This window comes from Anguilla rostrata, chromosome 12 (genome assembly GCF_018555375.3).
Source record: "Anguilla rostrata isolate EN2019 chromosome 12, ASM1855537v3, whole genome shotgun sequence".
NCBI lineage: Eukaryota > Metazoa > Chordata > Actinopteri > Anguilliformes > Anguillidae > Anguilla > Anguilla rostrata.
Genome location: NC_057944.1, coordinates 8,563,909 through 8,590,722, shown reverse-complemented (window position 1 = coordinate 8,590,722; position 26,814 = coordinate 8,563,909). Strand labels below are relative to the sequence as shown.

General features: G+C 47.1%; 2 protein-coding genes across 7 annotated transcripts; both read left to right on the top strand.

Moving 5' to 3' along the window:
* Positions 1-6,525: 6,525 nt before the first annotated feature.
* Positions 6,526-10,358, top strand: LOC135236266 (uncharacterized). Its single transcript, XM_064302534.1, has 2 exons — positions 6,526-6,857; positions 8,631-10,358. Exons 1-2 carry the CDS (start codon positions 6,563-6,565, stop codon positions 9,296-9,298), a joined length of 963 nt encoding a protein of 320 aa, XP_064158604.1. The 5' UTR covers positions 6,526-6,562; the 3' UTR covers positions 9,299-10,358.
* Positions 10,359-14,382: 4,024 nt separating this feature from the next.
* Positions 14,383-23,816, top strand: LOC135235925 (protein EVI2B). 6 transcript variants are annotated; one of them, XM_064301984.1, is made up of 4 exons: positions 14,383-14,599; positions 15,411-18,585; positions 19,144-19,718; positions 23,124-23,816. In XM_064301984.1, the coding sequence occupies exon 2, from the start codon at positions 15,461-15,463 to the stop codon at positions 17,186-17,188; it is 1,728 nt and encodes a 575-aa protein (XP_064158054.1). In that variant the 5' UTR covers positions 14,383-14,599; positions 15,411-15,460; the 3' UTR covers positions 17,189-18,585; positions 19,144-19,718; positions 23,124-23,816. The 6 variants fall into 6 exon arrangements, with proteins under 6 accessions (XP_064158054.1, XP_064158052.1, XP_064158051.1 ...); XM_064301982.1 differs by having other exon boundaries at positions 20,365-23,816; XM_064301981.1 differs by having other exon boundaries at positions 19,144-22,443; positions 22,494-23,816.
* The last annotated feature ends 2,998 nt before the right edge of the window (positions 23,817-26,814 follow it).

Sequence of the window (26,814 nt, the reverse complement as noted above, 5' to 3'; positions counted from 1 at the left end):
CAGACTTCCTGTCCACACGTGGAGGCAGGACCATAGAAACTTGGAATGGCGCGTACATTCCAACGATCGCAGTGAAACTTTACAACTTTCGCCTGTCTCTCTGTCCTGCAGTTGTTCACGAAAGAGCTTTTACACCGAACGCTTCCTACCCAAGGCTGTTGTAACGCTTTCAGAATTAGGAAATTCCCTGCCTCATTTAGAGTCTGGCTGTTGTGTCATAGTGAGTGCGTAGGCTATTCTGTGCGTAAGTGTTATAGTACAGGAAAACGGTTGTGAAAAGGGAACAGTTGTGATGTGCAGTACAGATAGTGTGTATTGGTTTATAATAAGGACAGTGTATTGGTTTATAATATGGACAGTGTAATGGTTTATAATATGGGCAGTGTATTGGTTTATAATATGGACAGTGTAATGGTTTATAATATGGGCAGTGTAATGGTTTATAATATGGGCAGTGTATTGGTTTATAATATGGGCAGTGCAATGGTTTATAATATGGACAGTGTAATGGTTTATAATATGAACAGTGTATTGGTTTATAATATGGGCAGTGTAATGGTTTATAATATGGACAGTGTAATGGTTTATAATACGGTTTCTAACATTGTGTAATGGGGAACTATTGCACAACCCAACGGGACCTGCTGGCAGTAGGGTTTGGGGAGTCTGGCATCTGAGCGTACCTCCAAGGGTGAGAGTTACCCCATACAAACGGGCCATGCAGCCCTCTAGTGACTGCCAAAGTTCAGAAGGACCAAAGGGACAGATGGCCTGCTGGGCAGCACTCCTGCAGAACTTCCTCTTCATTCTGGAAGACTACCGGGGAGTGAAGCACAGCGAGGAAATGACAGCCTATCACCGAAGTGCAAAGTGCACTGCTGTTCCTTGTGGTCCTGTGACATCACAGTAGCATTACCCAAAATGCTGTGTGTGTGCGTGCGTGTGTGTGTGTTTAGAATGTGCATGAACATAGATAGAATGTTGAGCATGGAGAATGGGCTCTGGGCATTCTCGACTGTTTAGGCCAGGTTGCATTCTGGTCTGATGACGAACTCTGCCCTAATAAAAGCATGATTGTTATCTCAGACTCAGATCCACCTGGTGGCTCCTATCATTCCAATATCATTTATACTTACCTTCACATATGTTTGCATATACATGTGCATACGTACACATCCAATATAAGTACATATCCAATATAAGCTAAGCTAAGCTAAGAGAAGACCAGTCCGTGACGTGACATCCTTAAAAATGACATCTTTCTTCTCTCTGAAGATGGGGGGGGTCTGAGCAGGATCTCACAAAGGTGCCCATTGTGCCCGCTGGCTGGCCTCTCTGACACGCCGGGATCTCAGCTGCGGGCACTGAGCGTGGCGCAGCGAACACAAAGCCCTGACGCTGATGTAGTGGGGCGGGAAAAAAGAGAGAGAGAGAGAGAGAGAGAGAGAGAGAGAGAGAGAGAGAGAGAGAGAGAGAGAGAGAGAGAACGCGAAGCCTGACACGAGCGACTTGTGACACTTTCCCGATGACTCTGTTCTCCTCTGGAGTGGAACGACTTGACACTATTGACGACGGCTAAAACAATCAGGCCTCAGCCGAACCATTCGCTGAGCGGGAGAGCCCTCCTCACCGCCACCGTGCCCGTGTGTATGGCTGTGTGAGAGAGAGAGTCTGCAAGTTTTAATGCGTGTGTGTGTCCGAGTGTGTGGCTGAGAGAGAGAGAGAGAGAGAGAGAGAGAGAGAGAGAGAGAGAGAGAGAAAGAGAGAGAGAGAGGAGAGAGAGAGGAAAGAGAGAGAGAGAGAGAGAGAAAGAGAGAGAGATTGAGAGTGAGAGAGAAAGAGTGAGAGGGGTGTTTGGAGTGGAATTGATTAATTTGCCATTTGATTTCTGATAAGAGCATTAGGGAATTGCTGAGAAATGCTTGAAGGGAACACAGAGAGATATTCTCACTGAAACCGGTAAGTTCTGCTTTGCTTGAGTACGGTCGGAACGCGGCCTGAGCGTGGTTCAGCTCCGTGGACTAATTCGGTTTTTGTTTAAATGTTTTTATAAACACAAAACATGGCAGCGTGACAATACGTGGCGTTGTAGGAACGGGAGAGCGTGAACGCTAAACTGCTTCGTTAAACGCTCTTTTAGCCAACTCAGCGATGCGGCGCTCACCGCTAATGTGGCGCTGAGCACTAATGTGGCGCTGAGCGCTAATGTGGCGCTGAGCGCTAATGTGCGCTGAGCGCTAATGTGGCGCTGAGCGTTAATGTGGCGCTGAGCGCTAATGTGCCGCTGAGCGCTAATGTGCGCTGAGCGCTAATGTGGCGCTGAGCGTTAATGTGGCGCTGAGCGCTAATGTGCCGCTGAGCGCTAATGTGCGCTGAGCGCTAATGTGCCGCTGAGCGCTAATGTGCGCTGAGCGCTAATGTGCCGCTGAGCGCTAATGTGGCGCTGAGCGCTAATGTGTCGCTGAGCGCTAATGTGGCGCTGAGCGCTAATGTGCGCTGAGCGCTAATGTGCGCTGAGCACTAATGTGCCGCTGAGCGCTAATGTGCGCTGAGCGCTAATGTGCGCTGAGCACTAATGTGGCGCTGAGCGCTAATGTGACGCTGAGCGCTAATGTGGCGCTGAGCGCTAATGTGCCGCTGAGCGCTAATGTGACGCTGAGCGCTAGTGCGCTGTGGACTAATTGGCTGGGTTGTTCAATGTTTAATAGTGCACAAAACAATGTGCGCTGACCAATGCGCTAGCGCTAGGCGCTGAGCGCATGTGGCGACACAGCGCTAAACGCTTGACCGACCAATAGCTGAGCATGGCGCTGAGCGCTAATGTGGCGCTAGCCTAATGTGGCGCTGAGCCTAATGGCGCTGAGCACTAATGTGGCGCTGAGCGCTAATGTGGCGCTGAGCGCTAATGTGCGCTGAGCGCTAATGTGGCGCTGAGCGCTAATGTGCGCTGAGCGCTAATGTGGCGCTGAGCGCTAATGTGGCACTGAGCGCTAATGTGCGCTGAGCGCTAATGTGGCACTGAGCGCTAATGTGCGCTGAGCGCTAATGTGCCGCTGAGCGCTAATGTGGCGCTGAGCGCTAATGTGGCGCTGAGCGCTAATGTGACGCTGAGCGCTAATGTGCGCTGAGCGCTAATGTGCGCTGAGCACTAATGTGCCGCTGAGCACTAATGTGCCGCTGCACACGCAGCTGTTCTGCCGGGCGGAAGCAGTGGCGCTCAGACGGGCTTCGCGTCCTCACGGCTGCGAGGGGACTGCAGGGTTTCACAGTTCGGAAAGGATGGCGGCTACTTGGAGCGGCTCAGGCACCGATGGAGGACGTGACAACTGAGACTCGCCCGTAGACCCGTCCCAGCACGGGGGCTCAACGGGGGGCCTGTGTGCGTTTGCCTGGAGCGAATGTGTGTGAGCGTCTGCATCTGCGTCTGCGTCTGTGTGTGTTAAGGTGAGCGAGCGCACGTAAGTGTGCATGTTTAAGCATTTAAGGGCATGCGAGTGTGCAAGTGTGTAAGTGTATAAGTATGGAGTGTATAAGTGTGGGAGCATACATGAGAAAGACAAGGGGCAGTGAGTGCGTGTGCATGCGCGTATGAATTTATATATTCATATATAAATATCATAAATATTCAATATATGTATGTGTGTGTAAGTGTGAGAGTGCAGAGTGTGTGAAAGTGTGCATAAGTATTTTTAAGTATGTATAAATGTGTGTAAGCGTGTAAATACATGCATGGGCATATGTAAGTGTGTAGAGGTATTTAAAAGCATGTATAAATGTGTGTAAGTGTGTAAATGTGTGTATGAGTCTATGTAAGTGTGTATAGGTATTTATACGTATGTATGAATGTGTGTAAGTGTGTAAATGTATGTATGAGTCTATGTAAGTGTGTATAGGTATTTATAAGTATGTATGTAAGAGTGTATAAGGGTGTGTGAGTGTTTAGGTGGGCCTGTGTGTGTATGTACTCACCTTGTAGCACACTAGTTTTACATCATTGGACAGCATCTTGCTTTAATGGAGCTATTTGTGGTCTTCATAGAAAATGTGCAACTCCACAGCCAACAGGTCTGCTCTCTGTGGGGTAGAGGGGGACAGAGGAGGAGAAAGAACAGGGGACATAGGGGGAGAAAGAACAATCCTCCAACACCCCTTGCAGTCTGTGATACTGATGAAAACCAAAACTCCAAAATCCCTAACCGTGGACTTCAATTTTGATGCTAAAATGCTTTCTTTTTTTCTTTTTTTCCCCTCTCCCTTAAAAGTTTTATATAGTAAACTCCAGCAGTGCTGTTGTTTTCACAGAGAAAGTAAAAGTAGGCCTCTCATCAGTCCTGCCCCCTCTCTCTCTCCCTCTTCTCCCTCCCCCCTCTCTCTCCCTCTGCAGTGCAGGCCACTGTTTTTCATCCTGTGCTCTTTTTTGGTTAAGATGATGGTCATGTACGCCCGTCCTATTTTCTAAGACAGTGGGAGGGGGGAGAGAGATTTGGGAGGGAGGAATTGAAAGAGGAACACTCTGTCCTGGAGAAGGAGAGTTCTGTGTCAGGTCTTCATTAGAAATGTTCTGCGCAGTGCTGTGCTGTGCCCCTGTCACAGCTACAGGAACTCCTGTCACAGCTGCAGGAAGTTCTTTCACAGCTACAGGAACTTCTGTCTCAGCTACAGGAACTCCTGTCACAGCTACAGGAAGTTCTGTCACAGCTACAGGAACTCTTGTCACAGCTACAGGAAGTTCTATTATAGCTACAGGAACTCATTGCCACAGCTACAGGAACTCCTGTCACAGCTACAGGAACTCCTGTCACAGCTACAGAAACTTCTGTCTCAGCTACAGGAACCCCTGTCACAGCTACAGGAAGTTCTGTCACAGGTACAGGAAGTTCTGTCTCAGCTACAGGAAGTTCTGTCTCAGCTACAGGAACTCCTGTCACAGCTACAGGAACTTGTCAACGCTACAGGTAGTTCTAATAGCGACAGGAACTCATTGCAAGCTACAGGAACTCTGTCACAGCGCAGGAAGTTCTGTCACAGCTAAGGAACTTCTGTCTCAGCTACAGGACTCTTGTCACAGCTACAGGAAGTTCTGTCACAGCTACAGGAACTCTTGTCACAGCTACAGGAAGTTCTATTATAGCTACAGGAACTCATTGCCACAGCTACAGGAACTCCTGTCACAGCTACAGAAACTTCTGTCTCAGCTACAGGAACCCCTGTCACAGCTACAGGAAGTTCTGTCACAGCTACAGGAAGTTCTGTCTCAGCTACAGGAACTCCTGTCACAGCTACAGGAACTTCTGTCACAGCTACAGGAACTCCTGTCACAGCTACAGGAACTTCTGTCACAGCTACAGGAACGTCTTTGTGCCCCTGTGGGACATGCAAACAGACGGGGACTTCAGTTCATCAATCTCAAAACCACCTCATCTGGAGCGCAAATTTTGCTTCCTCCGATTTCAGTCTGGTGGCAAAGTTCAGCCGCCTAATCACCATTGCTGCCATGGTGGTGTGATGCAATATCTCTCCCAACTGTCAGCCTCCCTGCCTCCCTCCCTCCCTCCCTCACTCACTCACACACTCACTCACTAAGGAAACCAATGGATCAGCTTTTACCCTAACCACAACTCTCGATTGACATTTTGTGGTAGGAATGAAAGTGAGCAGGATAGGCTTTTGTGTGATGAAAGCTCCACGGCTTTCAAAGAAACTCCTATGATACCCAATAATATTTCCCCCTTTACCTTTCTGTTGAATTCAGCAGCACCGCCCCTACACAAAAAACTAATAAAACTAATCTTTTTTTTAAAACTAAAAACAAAACTAAGAATGAACCCAGAAATATGACAGGTTTGGAACACATTTATAGAATAGAATACATCAAGCAGAGTCAGTTAAAAAAGAGTGCATTGCTTCATAAATAACCAAATTTTACCTTTCTGAAAAGAGAATTGACTGGCTCGCACTACAAAAGCACTGGAGTAGATAACAGTTGCACTCAGTGAAAATAAATAATAATAATAAATAAAAAATACTGAGCAAATAACAAATCTGCTGGGCTGTTGGGTGGCTCATCTTGTTAAGGCACTGCTCAATGGCACAGATGGGTCACATGGTCTGGCACCGAATGCAGGCCCACCCAGGGGATTGGACAGCTTCAGTCAGCAGGTACACTGAGGGCCCACAAGTGGCCTGTATTGCCAAGGGCGGGGTGTTTATGAGGCAGGGAAATGGCAAAGATGTCACTTTTGCCACGGCATGGGGAGGGGGATCTGACTGAACAAGTGGAGGTCACAGTCGGCATGGAAATGCACTTTCCATTGGGGGCTTTCAAACAGCAGTGAAAGCTTGACAGGCTACTTCATTTTAAAAATGGTTTCAGAATGTCAGCATTAGAATATTTGCTTTAATTTACCTGTCTGGTCTAATTGCACCACCTACCTTCCCACCCCATCCTACCCCCAACCTCCCCTGCATACCCCCCCCCCCCCCACCCCCGCCTCCTTTCAATGTTTCACACCTTCAACTCTCTCATGTTACCTGCCCCGCCAAACCCCCACCCTTCCCCATCATGACAGTCATAAAGCAGACATCTGTGCTGCACAGGAACCCGCAAAGCCCCCAAAATAACTCAGGAGGAGGAGGGGGGGAGGGGCCAGGGCAGGAAGTGCAAACTATAGTCCCAGTCCCTCTCAAAAGCCCCCTCTTCTCTCTCCTCTCAAATCGCGCACCAGAAGAAGCAGCACCCTGCCCTCGCACCCGTGACCAGGCGACCCCTCACCTGCGGCTCGACGGCCTGCCCAGACCCCTCTCAACCGGTGCTGCTCCATTCGCCCCCCGACATCCTGCCCACCGCGTCCACTCAGGTAGGTACAGCCTCGGCTACCTGTGCGGAAAAGGCACCCGCTCCTGGAGCTGGGATGTCGCATCCACCACGGCGCGGGGAGGGGGACGTGACAAAACAGGGCAAGTGGGGGCCACAGTCGGCATGGTAGTGCACTTTCTATTGGGGGCTTTCAAAACGGCAGTGAAAGCTTGACAAACCATTCAATTTTCGGTTTCAGACAATGTCAGCATTAGCATGTTTGCTTTAATTTACCCGGTACAACCTTGTCTACCTGAATAGAGAAAGGAGCCACTCCCAGAGCCAATCATAGGTTCAGCACGAAGCATAAAGAGACCAATTAAAACATTATTAGTAATTATTGAAAGGGTAAATAAGTTTTTATTTATGGAAAGTCAAACTTTAGGCCATTTCTGTATTATCGCCATCTGGGGGAAATTTGCATTAAAGTCTGTTAATTAATATTGTACTTCTGCATTTCTGTATCTCCCCAATCGACCTCACGTTTCAGTGTGGTTATAAAGGGAATGAAATCAAATATTATGATCTATGAAAAGAGTACATTTTAAAATGTTGCAGAAATAACAGCTTTCTAATGACCAAATTCCAAAGGTGAAGTAATTTCCATTGATTTTTTAAAAATATATATTTAATATTTTTGATATCTCAAAAATAGTAGAAACTACTAGAAGGTGGGAGTTTTACAGATTTGTTTCATATCCATTTTCAATATAAATTGACGAGATATCTTGAGATATGGTAGTTCAGTGCTGCCTTAATTCATGGGACAGAAAAGTATGCAGCCTAAAATAAATTTGGTCCCTTTGATATTCCTTCAGGCAGCATAATAACTGGAAATAAAACTGATATCAGAGAAGCCAAACCCCCCACCCCGTTTAAAAATTTGTCTGTAAAAATAATCGCTGAATTTTGTGCAGACAGTTTGTGCATATGTATACCTGGAATTGCCACAACATCAGTATTAAAGGTGGGAGAGAGTAATAAAAAAGAAACAGTTAACAACCAAATATTCCGCCTTAGGAAATTTTACACAAAATAGTGAAGCTCAGTACTGAATCCTGCTTTTTATGATGCACCAAAAATGCACAAACATAAATATCACATTGCACAACACTGAATCATTTTCTGGCCATATGCTGGGCATCCTCGAAATGAGTTCGACTTCCTGCAAAAGAATATGCGTATGTGTATTTGCGTACATACATTGCAGTCCGTATTTAGACAGTGACACAATTTTTCTTGTTTTGGCTCTGTACACCAGCACATTAGACTTGAAGTGAAACAATGAGTGTAGACTGTCAGCTTTAATTAAAGGGCATTAAAATCCATATCCAATGGTCATTGTTACAGCCCTTTTTATACATACTCCCCCATTTTTAGGGGGCCAAAAGTAATTGGACAAATTAACATAATCTGAAATTAAGTCATCATATTTTAGTACTTGGTAAGAAATCCTTTGCATTTTATGGCCGCCTGAAGTCTGCGACCCACAGACAACACCAGATGTTGAATATTGTCCCTTGTGATACACTGCCAGGCCTGCACTGCAGCCATCTTCAGTTCCTGTTTGTTTCAGGGGATTTTGTGCCTTCAGTCTAGTCTTCAGCAAGTGAAACGCATGTTCAAGTTGATTTCAGTCGAATGATTGACTTAGTCATTCAAGAATATTCCAGTTTTTGGCCCTGAAAAACTGATTTTTGCTATGAATAAATAAAAAGAATTATATGATAATAAATTATCATAGTGAGCCATTTCTACGAAACATCTCTTGCAGAGCCAATGGAGGGTCGCCAGATCTGCCATCTCCTCTGGTGTGTGCTGCTGCTCCTGGGAGCGTCCATTAATGTGTGGGCATCGGATCAGGCATCCGTGACCAAAACCACAGACCCGACACCCAAAGTTACAAATGGAACCAAGGAAGCAGACAGCAGCACCGCCACCACCAAGCCATCCCATAACACGACAAACACAGCCGAGACCCCAGGTCCTGACTGCTTGTCTGAAACCAATAACTGGGGAAGCAACTTCCCGTGGGCAAAGTGGGAGGCGATGGTGGCGATGGGCTTAGCTGGGCTGGCCTTCGCCTTTGTGGTCTCCACGGTGACCCTGGCTCTGCGGGTGAGGCAGCTGAAGCGGCAGGTCGGCGGGTCGCGACCCTCCCGGAGCAACGTGGACCTGGTGAGCGGGATGGGCTACCCCAGCGCCTCCCGGGGCGGGTCCAGGTCGGGATCCAGGGAGGCGGTCGGCGACGGACACGCGGACGCCGGCGTCAGGATGGAGGAGGTGAGGCAGACGGAGGAGACAGGAGGGGTAGGCCGGGGGGAGTCTGGAAACGGGGAGGCGTCCAGGGACGGCTCCGCCCAGACCGGCACGGCCAGCCAATCCGTGGCCTCTCCTGCCGGCTCCTCCAAGGAGGACGTTGAGGTTCTCGTGGTAGTATAGCTGCGTCCGTGGTAACGATGGTGGGAGGGGGAGGGGCCGAATGACCATGTTCAACTCCATGAGATGGAGAATAGGGTTACCATCACCACTGCTTTCGTCAATGGCTTCCGTTTCATGGCGTTCCTCCCCAAAAACCATTCACTTGCCTTTACACAGTTCAGGGATTTTCGATACTTGGAGAGGCTTTTAAAATTCTAATTGGTTGTTTGATTTATGTCCTGTTTCTTTCCCCAATATTCTGTGCCAAATGCAGGCACATTTAAATCTGCTTAAAACTGCACTGTAACTGGGGCTCCTGCATAGATGAACTTCCATTTGTAAAATGGACTACTTATACTGTACTTACTATTGTATAAAGCTAAGAACTTGCATTCTGCAGCCATATACCAGCCAGGTTTGAACAGGCCTAATGGTTTTTTTTTCTGTCACTTTAGGTATGTAATCTTTTTCCATCCAGTTCCTGTGACAATTAACTCCCTGTAGTTATACACTTAACATCTGGATAACAGCTGGTTTTATTACACAGCGTGCTTTGCTTTTCTTGTTTTAATCTCACGGAAACAATGTGGAATCATTTCTGCGTTTTACCACCGACATTTTTCAAAGTTATTGTTAGCCGTAGTGTGAGTTAGCGGCCAGGTTGGCCTCTTGTGTAAACCTGTGCTGTACAACACTGCCAGTAAAAACTATTAAATAAAAAAGAAACATTTCCACAACACTTTTGTGAACAATTGGGTATCATTATCAAATGGACGTCCAAAGCTATTATCTGATAGCTGCAATAACGTAATACTATATCACTGAAAACAATGGCCGTGGAATGTGTGTGAGCGATTTCTTTTAAAGTATTGATGGTTTTGAAGAAGCTGAAGCTTACTGTGGAAATCTTGTTTCAATCTATCATCTTAACATGTACTCATAATGTATTAACAGTACCGGCATACTTATAAACGTTCATACCATGCTTTAACCATTTCAACTGAAATGTCATGTCTATAAGAAAAAAAAAAGCTGTGAATTTTGTTCAAAAAAGTTAAAAAATAAAGACTTATGCTTCTAATGACTTCCTGGTCTCCTTCTTACCTTGCTGGTGAAGAGGGTGGTGGAACATGCAGCGGAAAACAGGCAATTCTTCATTTCCTGTTATACATAATTTTCCCCAGAACTCTTATAGAATTGCCCACAACTCATAACTGATCTTTGTGCATCGTTGAAAAAGGCCCTTTGGTAAATGGACTGCATTTATACAGCCTTATATAGCCTATAGCATTTATATACAATTGATGCCTCTCATTCACCCATTCACACACATACTCACACGCCTGAAAGGCTGCCATGCAAGGTACCAATCAGCTCGTTGGGAGCAATTATGGGTTAGGTGTCTTGCTCAGGGACACTTCGACACGCCCAGGGCGGGGGATCGAACCGGCAACCCACCGACTGCCAGACAACCGCTCTTACCTCCTGAGCTATGTCACCCCCTTTCACACCACAGGGAAGTTTGGAAAACACACAATGATTTGTCCCTGAAGACCCCTGGTGTAAATCAAGCACAAATCCTATGAACTATGTGCTTCAAATATTTTGGATTTATGGGATTTTATTATAATGAAACCACTCAGCTTTAGTTAGGGTTACCTGTCTAAATTGGATGGAAATTTGTCATGTAAATATATCATCTTCAACGAAATTATTATTTTCTTTTTTCTTGAGTGTACAAAAACACAATCTTACTTTGCAAACACAAAAAGATGAAAGAGAGATGAAGGAATTCAGTTGGGAAATTCCTTTCGCTAGCTTATTAGCTTTCTATATACATTTTATACAGCACAGACAGCAACAAAAAAAAAACATTTCAATTAAACTTATGTTCAAAATTCAAATTAGATTTAACTGTTTGCTTTATTTGTTGAAATAAGAACAAAACTAACTCTTCCTATATTTTGTCAATACAATAATTTTATGTTTTAAAGATTTTTTTGCAAACTTCTGTAGTCTCTGAAATATTCTTTTAAAACACAAATTGTAAACAGAAATAGAGGAAGTAAAAACTTGTTTGTCCCCTGAAGGAGAGTTCCTTGGATACAAATGATTCACTACTGGCCTACATTGCTACACCATTCACTCTACGCCTCTACTGTCATAAGATTCTGTCTAGGCCTACATAGCACCAAAAGAGTCACTCCCGCCCTACATTCCCACGCAATCCAGTGAAGACCTGCGCTACTGTTGTGTCCTTGACAGGCCTGTCTTACTCCATCTGCTTAGTTTCAGGTTTCGGGTGTGCCTATGTGGGTGTGGCCAATCAGCTGCGATTGCTGATCAGAAGCACCTGGTGGGAGCTTTATAAAAGAGCCTGTTCTGCATCATCACCACCCCCTTCAACCAGGAAGATGCTGGGAGATCAGTGTCATACTAACTACCACGTTTCCCCTTTTTTCTTTACTCTGCTCTTTGCATTTTTAATACTTGTAATAAAGCCACTTGTAATCAATCTCATTTTGCGTTTGACTCTTTTATGTTATGACCCTTTTGAGCTGGGGTCATAACAGCCACCATCAGATTCACATGATCCATTCAAACCCTGCACTATGAGAGGATTCACTCAAAGCCTAGACAGTAAAATGTCTGGTGTTAATTGAACTCTAACTGTGTCAATTAAACTATAACTGATCCCATTCGGGTCGAAATAAAAAAATGATTTGTCAGCGATCGCGGAACGAGGAACCAGCGCAAGAAGAACTGCGCCTACAAAATCTACTGGCACCCCCTGAATGCTGCACAATTAAAATGACCCTGAAAAAAAAAGAATTAAAAAACATTTAAAACCGGAATTGTGCGGCCCGCGGATGTCTGTGGCCCTAATCAACTGCAGAAAGCAGGGCTGCCCCATCCTGTTTCTGGAGATCTACCATCCTGTACTTGTCTTTATTGTTTCTTTTTTAAAAAAGAACTAAAACACATTCCTTTAAAAGTCAAAAATCTGAGAAAAATCATCTAAGGCAAAAATTAACAAAATTATAAACAGCATTTGCCATCCTTTTAAGTCTTCATTTCAACCCTAATTTGACACCTCTGACTTATTTAGCAGCTCAACAAGATGTCTAGCCGTTGAGTGAGGTGTGGCTTTGTTAGGGTCGGAGTGAAAACCTACAGGACGGTAGATCTCCAGGAACAGGGTTGGGCAGGCCTGCTCTAGCTGTTGGATGAGGTGTGGCTTTGTTAGGGTCGGAGTGAAAACCTACAGGACGGTAGAACTCCAGGAACAGGCTTGGGCAGGCCTGCTTTATGGCATACAGCATTTACGGCAGCAGCCGGCTCTGCGCTGCACTGACTCAACATGTCCAGCAGGTGGAACGCGTCTCTGTTCACTCTCCGCCGCTCAGCCTGGGCCCGTGGCCAGAGAGGAGGCAGCTCGGAAAGGGGCTCCCCGCGGTGGGCGCTAAACGGGGGCGTGTCAGAGCCGGTGGCACTTCCTTGCGGGCACGAGAGAGGAAGTACAGCCTCTGCAGCGTGTGAGGATCAACGTACTGAATATCCAAAAAGGTCACAGGTGTCCCAGGCAACCAGGGGCAAGACCCAATCGTTTAAAAAAAAAGACCAAAAATAAAATCTGAGCAATAGAAACAGGGGGAAAAAAAGAAGGTTTGTGTGCGAAAGGCATATGTTCTCAAATGAAAGCATGATTATCATTTGAGATCACACAGATGTGCGACAGCGCGGCGGGTCAAGGAGAAGCCATTTTGTGCAACACCAAAATAATCGAGCGACAGATCTTCGGCACCTTTCACACTTCTCTCTTTAGTGTGAGAAAGATTAGAGGACACCACGCTCTCTAACTGCCAGAGCTAGACTATTCGCTCATCATACGAGCCAACCATACTTTAGTGTCACTGAGCGAAATGGACCAATATTGGTTCATCAATCACTTAATCAGCAACCTCAAATGGAAAGTTTGAAGATAAACTTTAAGTTGTCCTGAAGAGCAGATAGCATGATAGCAGTACTAGTACAAACAGAGTAGTTGTAATGATTGTACTAGTAGTAGTCGTTCAGTTGTTAGTTCTTGTACTAGTAGTAGATTTTTTGGTAGTTTAGTTATTTTCTGCGAACAGAAAACTGACGAATATTAGCTTGGGTTGACCTCGCAGTGATCTTGCTAACAGTACTCACCTTGCCAGAGACTTTGTCCAGAAGGTTTTCAGGAGAGACAGTCTGTATCTGTGGCAGCTGCAGGGGCCGGACTGTGATCATTTTGACTGATCTCAAAAAATATTCGAGCTATTGACACAAAAAGCATAAGGAACTCGGTCCCATACTAGATGAAGTCACTGGCCAAATTTGGCAGGTCTGGCTGTAGCGTACAGAACAATGAGGAAGAATAAGAAGAATAAGAAATAATAAGGAGAACCATAAGTCAGCTTTTTCACATAAAAAAGAAACACATGGAGGGAAATCCTAAATGCGTATACAACAGAGAGAAATGGGTGGGGAGAGCACCACTGTTTGCTTCATTCATCCCCTGCACGTTTTGAGGGACAAAACCTTGATATGCTGGCCTCTTCCCAACCACCAAATATAAAATGTACGCACATGTACGCACAGACACACACACACTACACACTCACGCACACACATACACACACACACATACTCCCACACACTGCACACACACACTCGCACGCACACACACGCACACACACACTACACACACTACACGCACACACAACTCGCATGCACACACACTACACACAAGCACACACGTACTCCACACACACACACTCACACTCGCACACATACTCACACACACGCTCGCACACCCACACACACACACACACACACACACTACATGCACACACGACTCGCATGCACACACACTTCACACAAGCACACACGTACTCCACACTCACACACATACTCACACACACGCTCGCAACACACACACACACACACACACACACACACACACACACACTTCTGAAATGAGACCTACGCCACACACCGGTTTCCTTCCTCAAGGACGAGCGTTTTTAGTTTTTCTTTTTTTCTGTGGTGTAACCAACTGTTTCCTCCCGACCGCCGCTCGGCACAAAGCCTCCATCAGCAGACCCGTTTTCACAGCTCTGACTTCCTGCCGCCTGAAGAGAGAGCTTCGCGCTTCCGCTTTTCTTTCGACAGACGGCCACCTCGTACCCGGGCAGAGCAGCGTGCGCCCCTATCCTCCGACCCCGGGGCCCACTGGACTCAGGACTCACGCGCAGACTGCGGGAATGCTCGGACCGGACGGGTGAACACGGCACGGTGAGTTACACCCTGTTTTCCCTCCAAAAATTTTTTTTTTTTTTTTTTTTAAATGGCCGTGAATGAAAGCTGGCGGAGAGGTGTGCTTTGAGTGGATTAGTCTGATGTGGCTGGTATGAACACGCATCAGATCCAGATTCTTGTATCGGCAAAGCTGCGTCAGAAAAATGTCAAACATTTTTGTACCAAAGACTTCTTCAGGGTTACTTTAGCATTACAACTAGGCTTCTCTGGTCTGATATAAAGTTGAATAAAATCGATATTAGCAACAGAGCCCTAATGTCACTGTTCTTCAAAAGTTCCGTTTCTTAATTTCTCATTCTCAGTTTGAGCTGATAAATACCTCTGCTGTCATTTAGCAAGGAAATGCTTCATTGCACATTTTCCGTGTGTCCACAGGACACAGTTCTATAGAACCACAGAGATGTTTGCATGGCAACTGAATGACACTGATATAATGGCGAACGCACTCTCAGCTAGAGAGCTAAGCAAGAACTGTAAAAAGTGGATTTATTTTATCCAAGTTCAATTTAAGGTGTTAGCACAAATTTCAGTGAACTATATGCATTCAGACTGTGTGTGTGTGTGTGTGTGTGTGTGCGTGCGTGCATGAGTTTTTTGTTGCACAACATTTATCTCCAGTGCAGAAATGCTCTGTGACTCAGTGACTTGAAACGTCATTGTGGATCATTGCACATTACATCAATCATCATTGTGCTTTGAGCATGCTTCGTCAGTCCAATGTTGAAACAAGCATGACAATGATATCTATGGTGATTTCCTTCCTCTCTTGTTCATCTTCTTTTTCCAGAGTCACCAAAGCCCTGTTGTACTTCCGAGCACAAAGTAGCGTTCGCTAAAATGGGGCGGAGCTTCCACCAGTTGCTGTTCCCGCTATGGGTGTTTGCGTTCGCACTGAACGGCGTAACGACCGTGGGCGCAGTCCCATCTTTCGACCGCCCCGCGGCTGACTCACTGAGGTCGGCTGCGGGTCGAGGCAGACGTCTGCTCCAGTTCACAGGGTCAGAACGCGACCTGCACCCCACTGCGACCCTGACCGCAACAGGACGGGGACCGACTGCTTCCCAGCAGCCCGCATCGCCACATACCCCGGAGATATCAGCGACATCCGCGGAGCCGGCAAAGTTCTCCACGAGGCTCAGAATGGCGGCCTCTGCTGGACGGATGAGGAGGAGCACTGGGGCGTTACCGGGAGAAGTAACCACGCCCCCCAGCTTGGGATTAACGACCCTTCGGGTGGGAAGCCCATCATCTCCTACCAAAGGAGAGGTACACCAGGAAGTCACCCAACCCAGGCTTTCCCAGGAGTTCTTGGGAGAAACAATTGGGACCACCCTGAACCCAAACGGTTCTCCTGAGTCAGCGGACCACACCACATCAAGACCTTCGGCCACCCAGCTCACAACAGCAAGACTGGAACAGACCACTGCCAAGGTCATACCAAAAACCTTCACCCCCACAGTGCAGACCCTCACCAAATACGTCGCACCCACTGCCCAACCTGCCTCAACTGGCCTCACTGGCTCCACCAAACAAACTCCAAAAACAGACACCCTCCAGGTCTCAACCGCTATCTTGAAAACCACCAAACACATGACTCCTCCCCCTTCCCCGACTCCCAGTGTCACCCCTACGACCACCACCATTGGGACGCCATCAACTGCCTCGGCAACTGCCCCAGGCCCTCCGGCCCCCATAACCAACCCGAAGAAGACATCTGAACCCTCCGGCGGCTCCAGCGGCTCCGGCGGCTCCAGCGGCTCTGGCAACTCCAGCAGCTCTGGCGGCTCCAGGATCGGGTCGGTGGTGGCGGGGTTGGTGGGCGGGGCCCTGGTGGTGATGCTGATCTGCATCGCGTTCATCCTGGTCAGGAAGCGTCGCCATCGGCAGAGGCAGATGAACGACCCCGCCTGGGCGGGCCCCACGCCGTTCCTGGACGGCAGCGGCGGCGTCGGCCGCCAGCCCCGGCTCATGGCGGACGAGAGCGCAGAGGACGGGCCGCGGGAGTCCAAGCGCATCTCTCTGACTGGCTTCTTCCCCCACGGGCTCTCCCGCCGGCTCTCGCACCTGAAGGAGGTCGACGAGCAGATGCTGATGACCGACATCACGCAGGGGAGCACCTTCGGGAGACCTGAGGAGACAAAGCTGGGGTCCGGCAATGGAATAGCAGATCAGAACCAGGACCAGGACCAGGACCAGGACCAAGACCAGGACAATGACAAGGACAAGGACCAGGACAAAGACCAGAACCAGGAACTGAATCAGAACCAGATTCAGACCCAGGATGACACCACTATCTCCACATCTGGCTCTCCCTCTGCAGAGCAGGCATTGGCCCCGCCCCCGCCCCCTGCCCAGTTGGAAGACATCAGTCCAGACCCAGCCCCTTCTGAAGCCACACCCCCTCCTCCCCAATTGGACGAAAACCACCTGGTCCCTCCTCCTGCTCTTGTTCTGCAGGAAGTTGACCTGGGTCCCCCGGCCAGTGAGACGGACATTCCTCCTCCCCCGCCGAGCGAGATACCCTTTGTCCCGCCCCCCCCGCCACCTCTACCCTCCTCCACATAGTGGACCGCCATCGCTGCCATGGCAATAGGTGAGAAGCCAGCAGCTGAGCCTGAAAATCACTCTCACCGCAATACAGAAACAAAACCGATGCAGATCAGCGATCCAGCACCTGCAGTGCCCACATACCCGCCCACCTGCCACGGAATGCCCGCGTTCTGCCCATCGAGGCCACGCCCATCAGAAGGTTCACTTTGTTCCTGTCAGTGACTCAGAAGGACAAATTATGATTCTCTTGTGTGACGCTAGAATGCAACTCTGATATGTCCCAGCCTACCTTGTGGGAATTTAACTTGCTCGCTCACAATTTCTTTAAGAAATTAACTTGCTCGCTTGCAATTTCTTTAAGAGAATAGACCTGAATGTTTTTCTTTCTTATTTTTTGAGTGCTTTATGGTGATATCCATAACTGAGATCTATTGTATGACCATTAAAATATACCCAACACATTCACAAATGGGAAATATACTCTTTTTCAGCAAAACTGGCATAGGTGGAGGTTAAATCAGCAAAGGCAATGATAGCTTCATTGTTTATTGTGTATAGGTTTTTACTGGGGCAGCCATTAAACAGGCAGACTCATACAATGCAGCAGAGTAGTGTGTGTGTGCATGCGTGTGTGTGTTTGTGTGCAGGCGCTGCAATTCCACTAATGCCCTCCAAGCTCAGAACAGGAGCGGGGCCATGGCGATGGGGTGTGTGTGTGTGTTGGGGGGGGGGGGGGGGGGGGGGTTGAGGCGTTATGTCTAATGGACTAGGGGGGTACACAGGGGCACAGGTGACCAATTAAATCATCACACCCAGGGGCCTGGGGAGCCCAGCTGCTCACAGACCAGCCTGTTAACCAGTCGTGGGGACGGAGAGCTCCGCATTAAAACTAATGGAGAGAGGAGAATGGCTCGCCACTGGACCCAGCCTGGCCTTTCCCCAATTACAACCACACAGAGCCAGGGAGGGGGGAGGGGGGTAGAGGAAGGAAGAGGTGGAGAGACAGAGACAGAAAGCAAGAAACAGAAAACAGAGAAAACAGAGAAACCAGAGAGAGGGGGAGAGAGAGAGAGAGAGAGAGAGAGAGAGAGCTCATGATTATGATCTGCTAAACTTTCATTGAATTTTGTTGTTTTTTAGTTACGTACAATGAAAAGTAATATCATAAATTAAATCTAAAAAACTCAGGAACAACTTGAATACCTTTAACTTTAAAGGGGACCTTACCAGCCAAACAAAAAAAAGGAAAAAACATAGCTAGCTAGCTAACCAACTGCCACAGAACTGTCAACTGCCACAACAGGAGAAGTGGGATAAAATGCGGAAAACCACAATAAAAGGACATCTCAAAAACAAAAAAGAGACAGGAGGACAGGCAGGAACAAAATAAACTGGATAAAGGAAATAGGAAGGTAGGTTTCTTTATAATTATAATCTTTATAATCTGACTGGTCAAGCAGCTAATCCAGCTAGCCTCCAGTTCTATGAGTGAATAAGCAACAGACATTTTTGACAGTTGAAAATGGATACATTTGTACAGCAGAATAGTGGGCGGAGCTTGTGTAACCAGGCAATCACCTACCCTGAAGAAGTCAGCAGTGAAACAGGGAAAAAAAGTAGAAAGCTAGGCTACGGAGAGAGACTCCAGAACAGAGACTGTAAAAAAACACTGAGAGCAGATTTTACTGTGCTAAATGAGAGAGAGGTCAAAGCAGCCCTGCTGTTCTAAACAGAGTACCCAGAAGCCTGGCATTCTGCTCTCCGTGCAGAAGATAGAAACTTAAAAATGGGGCGGCAATAAAACAACGAGACAGTCATACCTAGACACCACCCCCAAATTTATCATTAATATCTACAACAACGGCACTATCATGATCCAAGGATCTGACAGTAGATTACAGCAGTTTGAAAATAACTTTCAGAGACTAAAACATGTAGTTGAAAATAAAAAATCCTCTGTGCCCTCAAAGGTTACATCAGCTCCCGGGGTAACAGTGTCAGCCTCCCCTACACACACAGTGCCCAGCACTGCTCAGCCAACCTCCTCCAGCACACTGACAGCCCACAGCCCTGCCACACCCAGAACACCTGTGTCTGTACAACGCATCCGGGACTGAGAGAGAACAAACTCTCAGCGGCTGACAGTATTCAGAGACTCACAACTGAATTTACACAACTTAAAGAGGAAACCTGGACAGAGATTGGCCAACTAGGAGAAAACATAACTGATCACCGTAAGGAAAATGAGGACCTAAGAGCAGAACTGAGTGAAGTAAAAGAGGCACTGGAGCAGAGAGGCACACAGAACCATCGTCTCAGAGATCAGATGCTCAGTGTGAGAGCAGCTCACCCCTCAGACTCACTGCAGACCACAGACTGTTCATCACAGCCTGAGAGCAGCCAGGCAGGGCTATGGCCCAGCCCAGAACCACACTCAGCCCCTACCCGGCCCGGCCCACGGCCTGCTGCTGAGAACCAGCCACCGCCACCACAACAGCCCCCTAAAACTGCCATGCTTGTCAACTCTAACGGCAAGTGAGAGACAGTAAGTGACAAAACAAACATCATCACACAATACTACAGTTTACAGACACACACACAGACATCACGCACAGACACACAAACACACTCACACATGCTTAGAATCAACACATGTTGGCTGTTATTATTATGTTATTAGCATGTTAGTGTTATAAAATTAATATGTAATTATAACAGTTTATGTATATGTATGTGTATATCTGTATATATATGTATGTGTATATGTATGTATGTGTATGTGTGTATGTTTGTATGTATGTATGTGCATGTATAGTGTATGTTTACATGTATATGTGCGTATATATATGTATGTATGTATGTATGTATATATATCACGTGTACTATATATACAATCATATTATCCTGTTATAATTCTTTGTTTCACATGTTCCTTGCCATGCTTTGGCAATACAAATGCAAATTTTGTCATGCCAATAAAGCACTTTGAATTTGAAGTTGAATTTGAGAGAGAGAGGGAGAGAACAAAAGGAGAGCCTCTCTGCTTGTCTGAAGACAGAGGAGCGTAAACAAGCACATCAAAGACTGAGAGAGCTGCAGCTGACGTTTGTGTTCCTGTGGAAGTTTCAGGAAGTGAATGCAAATACTTGTATGAATGTTTGTGCGTGTGTGTGTGTGTGCGAATCACACAGAGGAGGAGAAACACTCTCAGTGACCGAAAAGCCACAGAAAAAGGAACGCAGGGGAATCTGCAGTTAAATGTCAGCAGGGTCAGATTCAGCATTTCCACACAAAGTCTGTTCAGAGTGGAAAAAAACCAACCGCCTCCGCAACACACATTCAGAAAGACTCGCACTCCCCAACCCAACCCAACCCAACCCAGCCCAGCCCACCACCCACGCCAACCAAACCCAAGCAGACGCCCTCTTCAACCTCAGCCGTTACATTCGAACAGACTTCCAGAGCAGGCTTGCAGCAGAAAATTTGCTCGTTTTGAAAGGACAAAACTTAAGCGATGCTGTTATTTATAGGAACAAGACTGTGTTGTTACTTAAATAAAGGATGTACAACCCAGTGCGGTCTGTGGCTGGGCTCTGTAAAAGTCAGAGATGCCAGATTTAGTCTCGGGAAGGGAAGGTCCTACAAGACAGACCTCGTGTTTTATTTTTGTCTGTCAATCAACCAAACACAGAGAGGGGTCTGGGCCAATGATTCTGGGCTGTGAGCATCCGTACCAAAACTCAGGCGTTTCACAGCTTGCCCTGTCAATCATACCCTGTCTGGAGAGGGAGGCAGCACATCACCGGACTGTGAGATAACTGACTCGGCCCCCTGGCCCCGCCCACTAGAACCCAACCGGTACAGCTCTATGTCAGTAGTGGATAGCAATACACGAGGCGAGCACATACACTGAATACCATTTCAGGCTTACTGCTAAAGGAGAATGCAGCACACTCTGTTCTTACTAAGAAAAGCAGAAGTTGCCCCCTTTCTCCAGAAAGGAAATGCTGTTGAGTTGGTTAAAAACCACTTTGTCATTTTTTATCACACTCACACACACACACATTCTCTCTCTCTCACACACATACATACACTCGATCGCTCGCATGCACACTCACACACACTCGCACGCACGTACACACAGTCACGCACGCATGCACGCACTCACACACACTCGCACGCATGCACACACATACTCATGCACGCACGCACGCTCACTCACTCACTCACTCACTCACTCACTCACTCACTCACTCACTCACTCACTCACTCACTCACTCACTCACTCACTCACTCACTCACTCACGCACTCACTCAAGCACTCACTCACACACACACACTCATGCACATGCACACTCATACACACGCACACTCACACACACACAGACGCACACTCAGCTCTTTTCTTGCCTGGAGGTGGAAAAGGTTCAGCCTCAGCTGTGCATGTTGTCTTCTTCTTCAATGTTTTCTACTTATCACAGCCCCCCCCCCCCAGCCCCACACCACCCACCCCAAAATAAATTCAGCTTTAAAGTAATTATACCAGCAAGCCAAAATAGCCAGTGGGAGGGAGGGATCAAGCACCCTTATACTATGGAAGCCAGTCTATTTCATTATTGCACAATGAACTCAAGGATGTGAGTTCTCCCCTGTCAGTGCTTCACTACCAGACAATTCTGGCTCCTCCTCTACACTGGAACAACCTCCTAACCTCCTCACCTGGGAGAGATGAGGCAAAGCATCACACTGAATAGGTCAGTGGTGTAGCAGGCTCTAGTGACAGGCAGAGCATCACACTGAATAGATTAGTGGTATAGCAGGCCCTAGTGACAGGCAGAGCATCACACTGAATAGATTAGTGGTATAGCAGGCCCTAGTGACAGGCAGCACATCACACTGAATAGGTCAGTGGTGTAGCAGGCCCTAGTGAAGGGCAGAGCATCACACTGAATAGGTCAGTGGTGTAGCAGGCCCTAGTGACAGGCAGCACATCACACTGAATAGATTAGTGGTGTAGCAGGCCCTAGTGACAGGCAGAGCATCACACTGAATAGGTCAGTGGTGTAGCAGGCCCTAGTGACAGGCAGAGCATCACACTGAATAGGTCAGTGGTGTAGCAGGCCCTAGTGACAGGCAGAGCATCACACTGAATAGGTCAGTGGTGTAGCAGGCCCTAGTGACAGGCAGAGCATCACACTGAATAGGTCAGTGGTGTAGCAGGCCCTAGTGACAGGCAGAGCATCACACTGAATAGGTCAGTGGTGTAGCAGGTCCTAGTGACGGGCAGCACATCACACTGAATAGGTCAGTGGTGTAGCAGGCCCTAGTGACAGGCAGAGCATCACACTGAATAGGTCAGTGGTGTAGCAGGCCCTAGTGACAGGCAGCACATCACACTGAATAGGTCAGTGGTGTAGCAGGCCCTAGTGACAGGCAGAGCATCACACTGAATAGGTCAGTGGTGTAGCAGGCCCTAGTGACAGGCAGAGCATCACACTGAATAGGTCAGTGGTGTAGCAGGCCCTAGTGACAGGCAGAGCATCACACTGAATAGGTCAGTGGTGTAGCAGGCCCTAGTGACAGGCAGAGCATCACACTGAATAGGTTAGTGGTATAGCAGGCCCTAGTGACAGGCAGAGCATCACACTGAATAGGTCAGTGGTGTAGCAGGCCCTAGTGACAGGCAGAGCATCACACTGAATAGGTCAGTGGTGTAGCAGGCCCTAGTGACAGGCAGAGCATCACACTGAATAGGTCAGCGGTGTAGCAGGCCCTAGTGAAGGGGAGCACCAGGCAGCAGGGCACCCGGCTCAGATCAGAAGCACCCTTTCAGACGGCCGGCCCATGCCAGCTCTCCCGCAGCTCATTGGTTACTTCCATTCAGGATCCCGAGCAGACGATTGGTGTTTCTATGCAGATCCGCACTCAGCTGACTGGTGTTTCTATGCAGATACACGGGGCAGCCGATTCGTCTTTCCTCGCTGTTTGAGTCAGCGGCCGATTGGTGCTCTCGCGCGACTTCCAGCGCAAAAGAGACGCGCTCCTGCAGCGCACGGGAGAGGAAGGGACGCCTGATTGGTGCAACCTGTGTTGGGAAATATAAGTCAGCTGACGCCCGATAGCTGCAGACGCCAGCCTGGAGAGATTGCCGTTGGGCCCCCACACCTGAAAACTCACGGTTGATGGACGTTGTGTGGACTTGTGCTAATTCACATAGTAATAATTATAATAATGCAGGTAGACTGCATTATTTCTGAACAAAATGATGAAATAATGAAATAATGAAACCGCCCGGGAGTTGTGACTGCAAGACTCTCTGTTGCTATGCAAACCACAGAGATAAAGTGTGTGCCAATGACTCACCGGAAAGAGCAAAAGAGAGTAAAAGAGAAAAAGGAGAGAGCTCTTTGTTGAAGGATGCAATCACTGATGCTCGTTATACTGTATTACAACAAGCGCTAATGATTAAAAAGTGTTTTTGTTTCCTAGACTGTTGTGGAAATACAATGACATTTAGCATTTAAATTTAAAATTAGGGGAAGAGAAAACAGGTATTCACTTCTGTTTTTATTCGTATTTTGATGTCAGTATGTGTGTGTGTGTGCATGCTCACATACAAGCAAATAAAAGACTGAGAGCTGCAGCTGACGTGTGTTCCTGTGGAAGTTTCAGTAGGTGTAAATACCCGTATGAATGTTTGTGTTTGTGTGTGTGTTTGTGTGCACACGTGTGTGTGTGTGTGTGTGCATGCGTGTGTGTGTGTGTGTGTGCATGTGTGTGCACACGTGTGTGTGCATGTATGTGTGTGTGTGCGTGTGTGTGCATGTGTGTGCACACGTGTGTGTGTGCATGCATGTGTGTGTGTGTGTGTATGTGTGTGTGTGTGTGTGTGTGTGTGTGTGCTGTGCACGCACGTGTGTGTGTGCATGCATATGTGTGTGTGTGTGTGTGTGTGTATGTGTACAGCCCTTCAAGAGGTTTACTTTCTTGTACTAATTTGCCTTCCTTGTGAAAGGGGAACCACCAAGTGTTCAGAAGGTGGCTTTGAAGCTTTCGTTTCTAAAGAATCCCTAAAAAAAACTTTCAAGACAGGATATTCGGTTAAGCCACCGCACGGACTCCACCACGGCCTCGAAAGGTCGCAGGTTCGATTCCCCGGTAAGGACACTGCCGTTGTGCCCTTGAGCAAGGTACTTAACCTGCATTGCTCCAGTATACATACAACTGTATAATTGGATACAATGTAAGTCGCTCTGGATAAGAGCGTCTGCTAAATGCCTGTAGTAATACCAATAAACAGACGATTTGCTGTTCTAAATTGGGGCGGGAACTAGAGACGCTCAGCCCCGTGCTGGATGGCAAATTAATTTTAGATTTTTTATTTAAAAAGAAGCGAATGCAGTCCGTATGCTAGCCGACCGCTTCACCTCCCGACACAAAGCAGCCTTTAGTTTTCCCACCACTGCGGGACCCTTTTCTGCTGCAGTCCAGCACAGAAGCTCAAATAAGCCAGAGAGGAAGAAAAGGGGCCGTTGTTCCCCAGTGCTGGTCACGGACTCTTCCTGAACAGCAGAGCCGTGAATATCCCGCAAAGCCCTCCCTCCGAACGAGACCGGCACCGCGAAATAAATACGGTCGACGGAATTTATCGGAGTGAATTTGAACGAGTGAGAGAATTGATTTGTCTCTTCGTCAAGTTCGTCAAGCGCCTTCGTGTTTTTGTTCCTCAGAGTCGAAGGCCCAGCCCCGGTGCGATGTCGAGGTGAGAGGGTGACGTTTGGAGCCGGTGTCAGTGTGCGTGCGTGCGCACGCCCCCTAAATAAACCAAACAGACCAGCGGGCTGAGGAGATCCTCAGAAGCCACGCGGTTTTAAAATAGCGGGTACATGACATAAGGCCGTAAGGCCGTAAAGTAAAAAAGTTAAAGCGGGAATATTGCCGAGAAGCCAAAATCAGAATTTGGCGGCCATTTAAAAAAAAAAAAAAAAAAGTTTGCCGCTAAAACTTATGTTGAAGTAAGCGGCTGTATCCGCCATTTTGTGCCAAGCAGAGATGCTTGACAGCAGCAGCAGCGGCAGCACAGCCGGGTTCTCGCATTTTCAGTGAGAGCGATGCACTGCAATACTGAGCAGGGACAGGGACGATGGGTTCACTTCCAGCCGCTGCGGTGTGAAACGGGTTTAATAGCCACGCCCACTGGCCCCATTGTTTTCATTTTAACTCTCGCTCTCCCCGGACCGATCCAGGGTGCGTTCTGCAGTCCGTTCACTAACATGAGGCAGAAGAGCAATCCAGTGCCACACGGCCATATTCAGCTGCAGTGCCCTACGCGAACGGGTTAACTGCAATGGAGCCATAATGGTGAAGGTTCAGCACATTTGCTATAAACATAGTGCTGCACAAATGTCCAAAAAGATGCATTTTTGTTTATTCTGATCACAAGACAAAGTTCCAATTGTAGTTCAGATGTGGTTTGGCAAATCCAAGACACCATTTTTCACCGAATTGTCTTTGAAACAGGCTTCCTTATCGTAACTCTGAAACAAGGGTCATTGTCAAGTACATGGAATCTTGGACACTTTGTGACTCCGAGATGCCAGGTTGTTTTGGAGATCTTGAACTGTGTCCCTCGGACTTCTTTTTGCCCCTTGAACCATCTGTCTCACTACACTGTTCCAGTGGCCTTAAGTTTCCTGCAAAACAGTACAAAGTGACATCTTAAACTTATTGTGGATTATCTGAAGCCATCTCCCAACCTGCAGAGGTCAATAACCTTTTGTCTGAAGCTTTCAGGAAGTTCTCTGCAGTTCCCCATCATGATGGCTGACCACAGTGTTCCAAATGTGTGCTCCCTCCTTTTTATTCCCCAGGGAAACAGGAAACCATTGTCAGTCACTATATAGTCTACTAACCTTCCTGTCAACTTCAAATAAGTTATATAATTCTAACTATATTTTGTATAGATATAGATAATATTTTTCAGTATTTAAAATAATATTTAGGGGTGTGAATAATTGTTTTCTGGAAGAAAAATACTATTAACGAAACAAATGTGTTTTTCGGGGCAATTGTATTTTCTGAGCATAAAATATATCTCATATATTTGTACATGTGTACTTTATTGTCCTCGCACTTTTAAAGTTTTTTGTTCACCTGTATCAAGAATGTGAATAAAAAATGTGTATTGTAGGTTATTGTAGGGCACTATTTCTTTAAAAATGGGCAAAACCTCACCCAACTATCAGTTACTTTCAATAAGACATCTGCTCTTCCTTGGTTGTCATTCATTTTCTTCCATGCTGTAATATATTATTAATGACATCATCCCTTCTACAGAAACTCTGGCACTTCCGCCTGTGAACACTTGTTTGCCAGCCGCAATAGCAGGGAGACACATGACTGTTAGTCCAGGACCCCGCCCCACTCTTAAAGAGGCCATGAAATGCCTGCTATCCCAAAACGTGGGACGTTTACTGTCATCTTCCTTACGGTAAAGTACCACATGGCACACAGTTCTGCTCTCCATACAGGATTTCCCAAAATGCATCTGCAAGCTATTAGCCAGTTTAGTTTGGGCTGCAGACCCAATGATTCAATTTCTGATGTTTCATCAAAATTATAAACAACACCATCCTCCATTT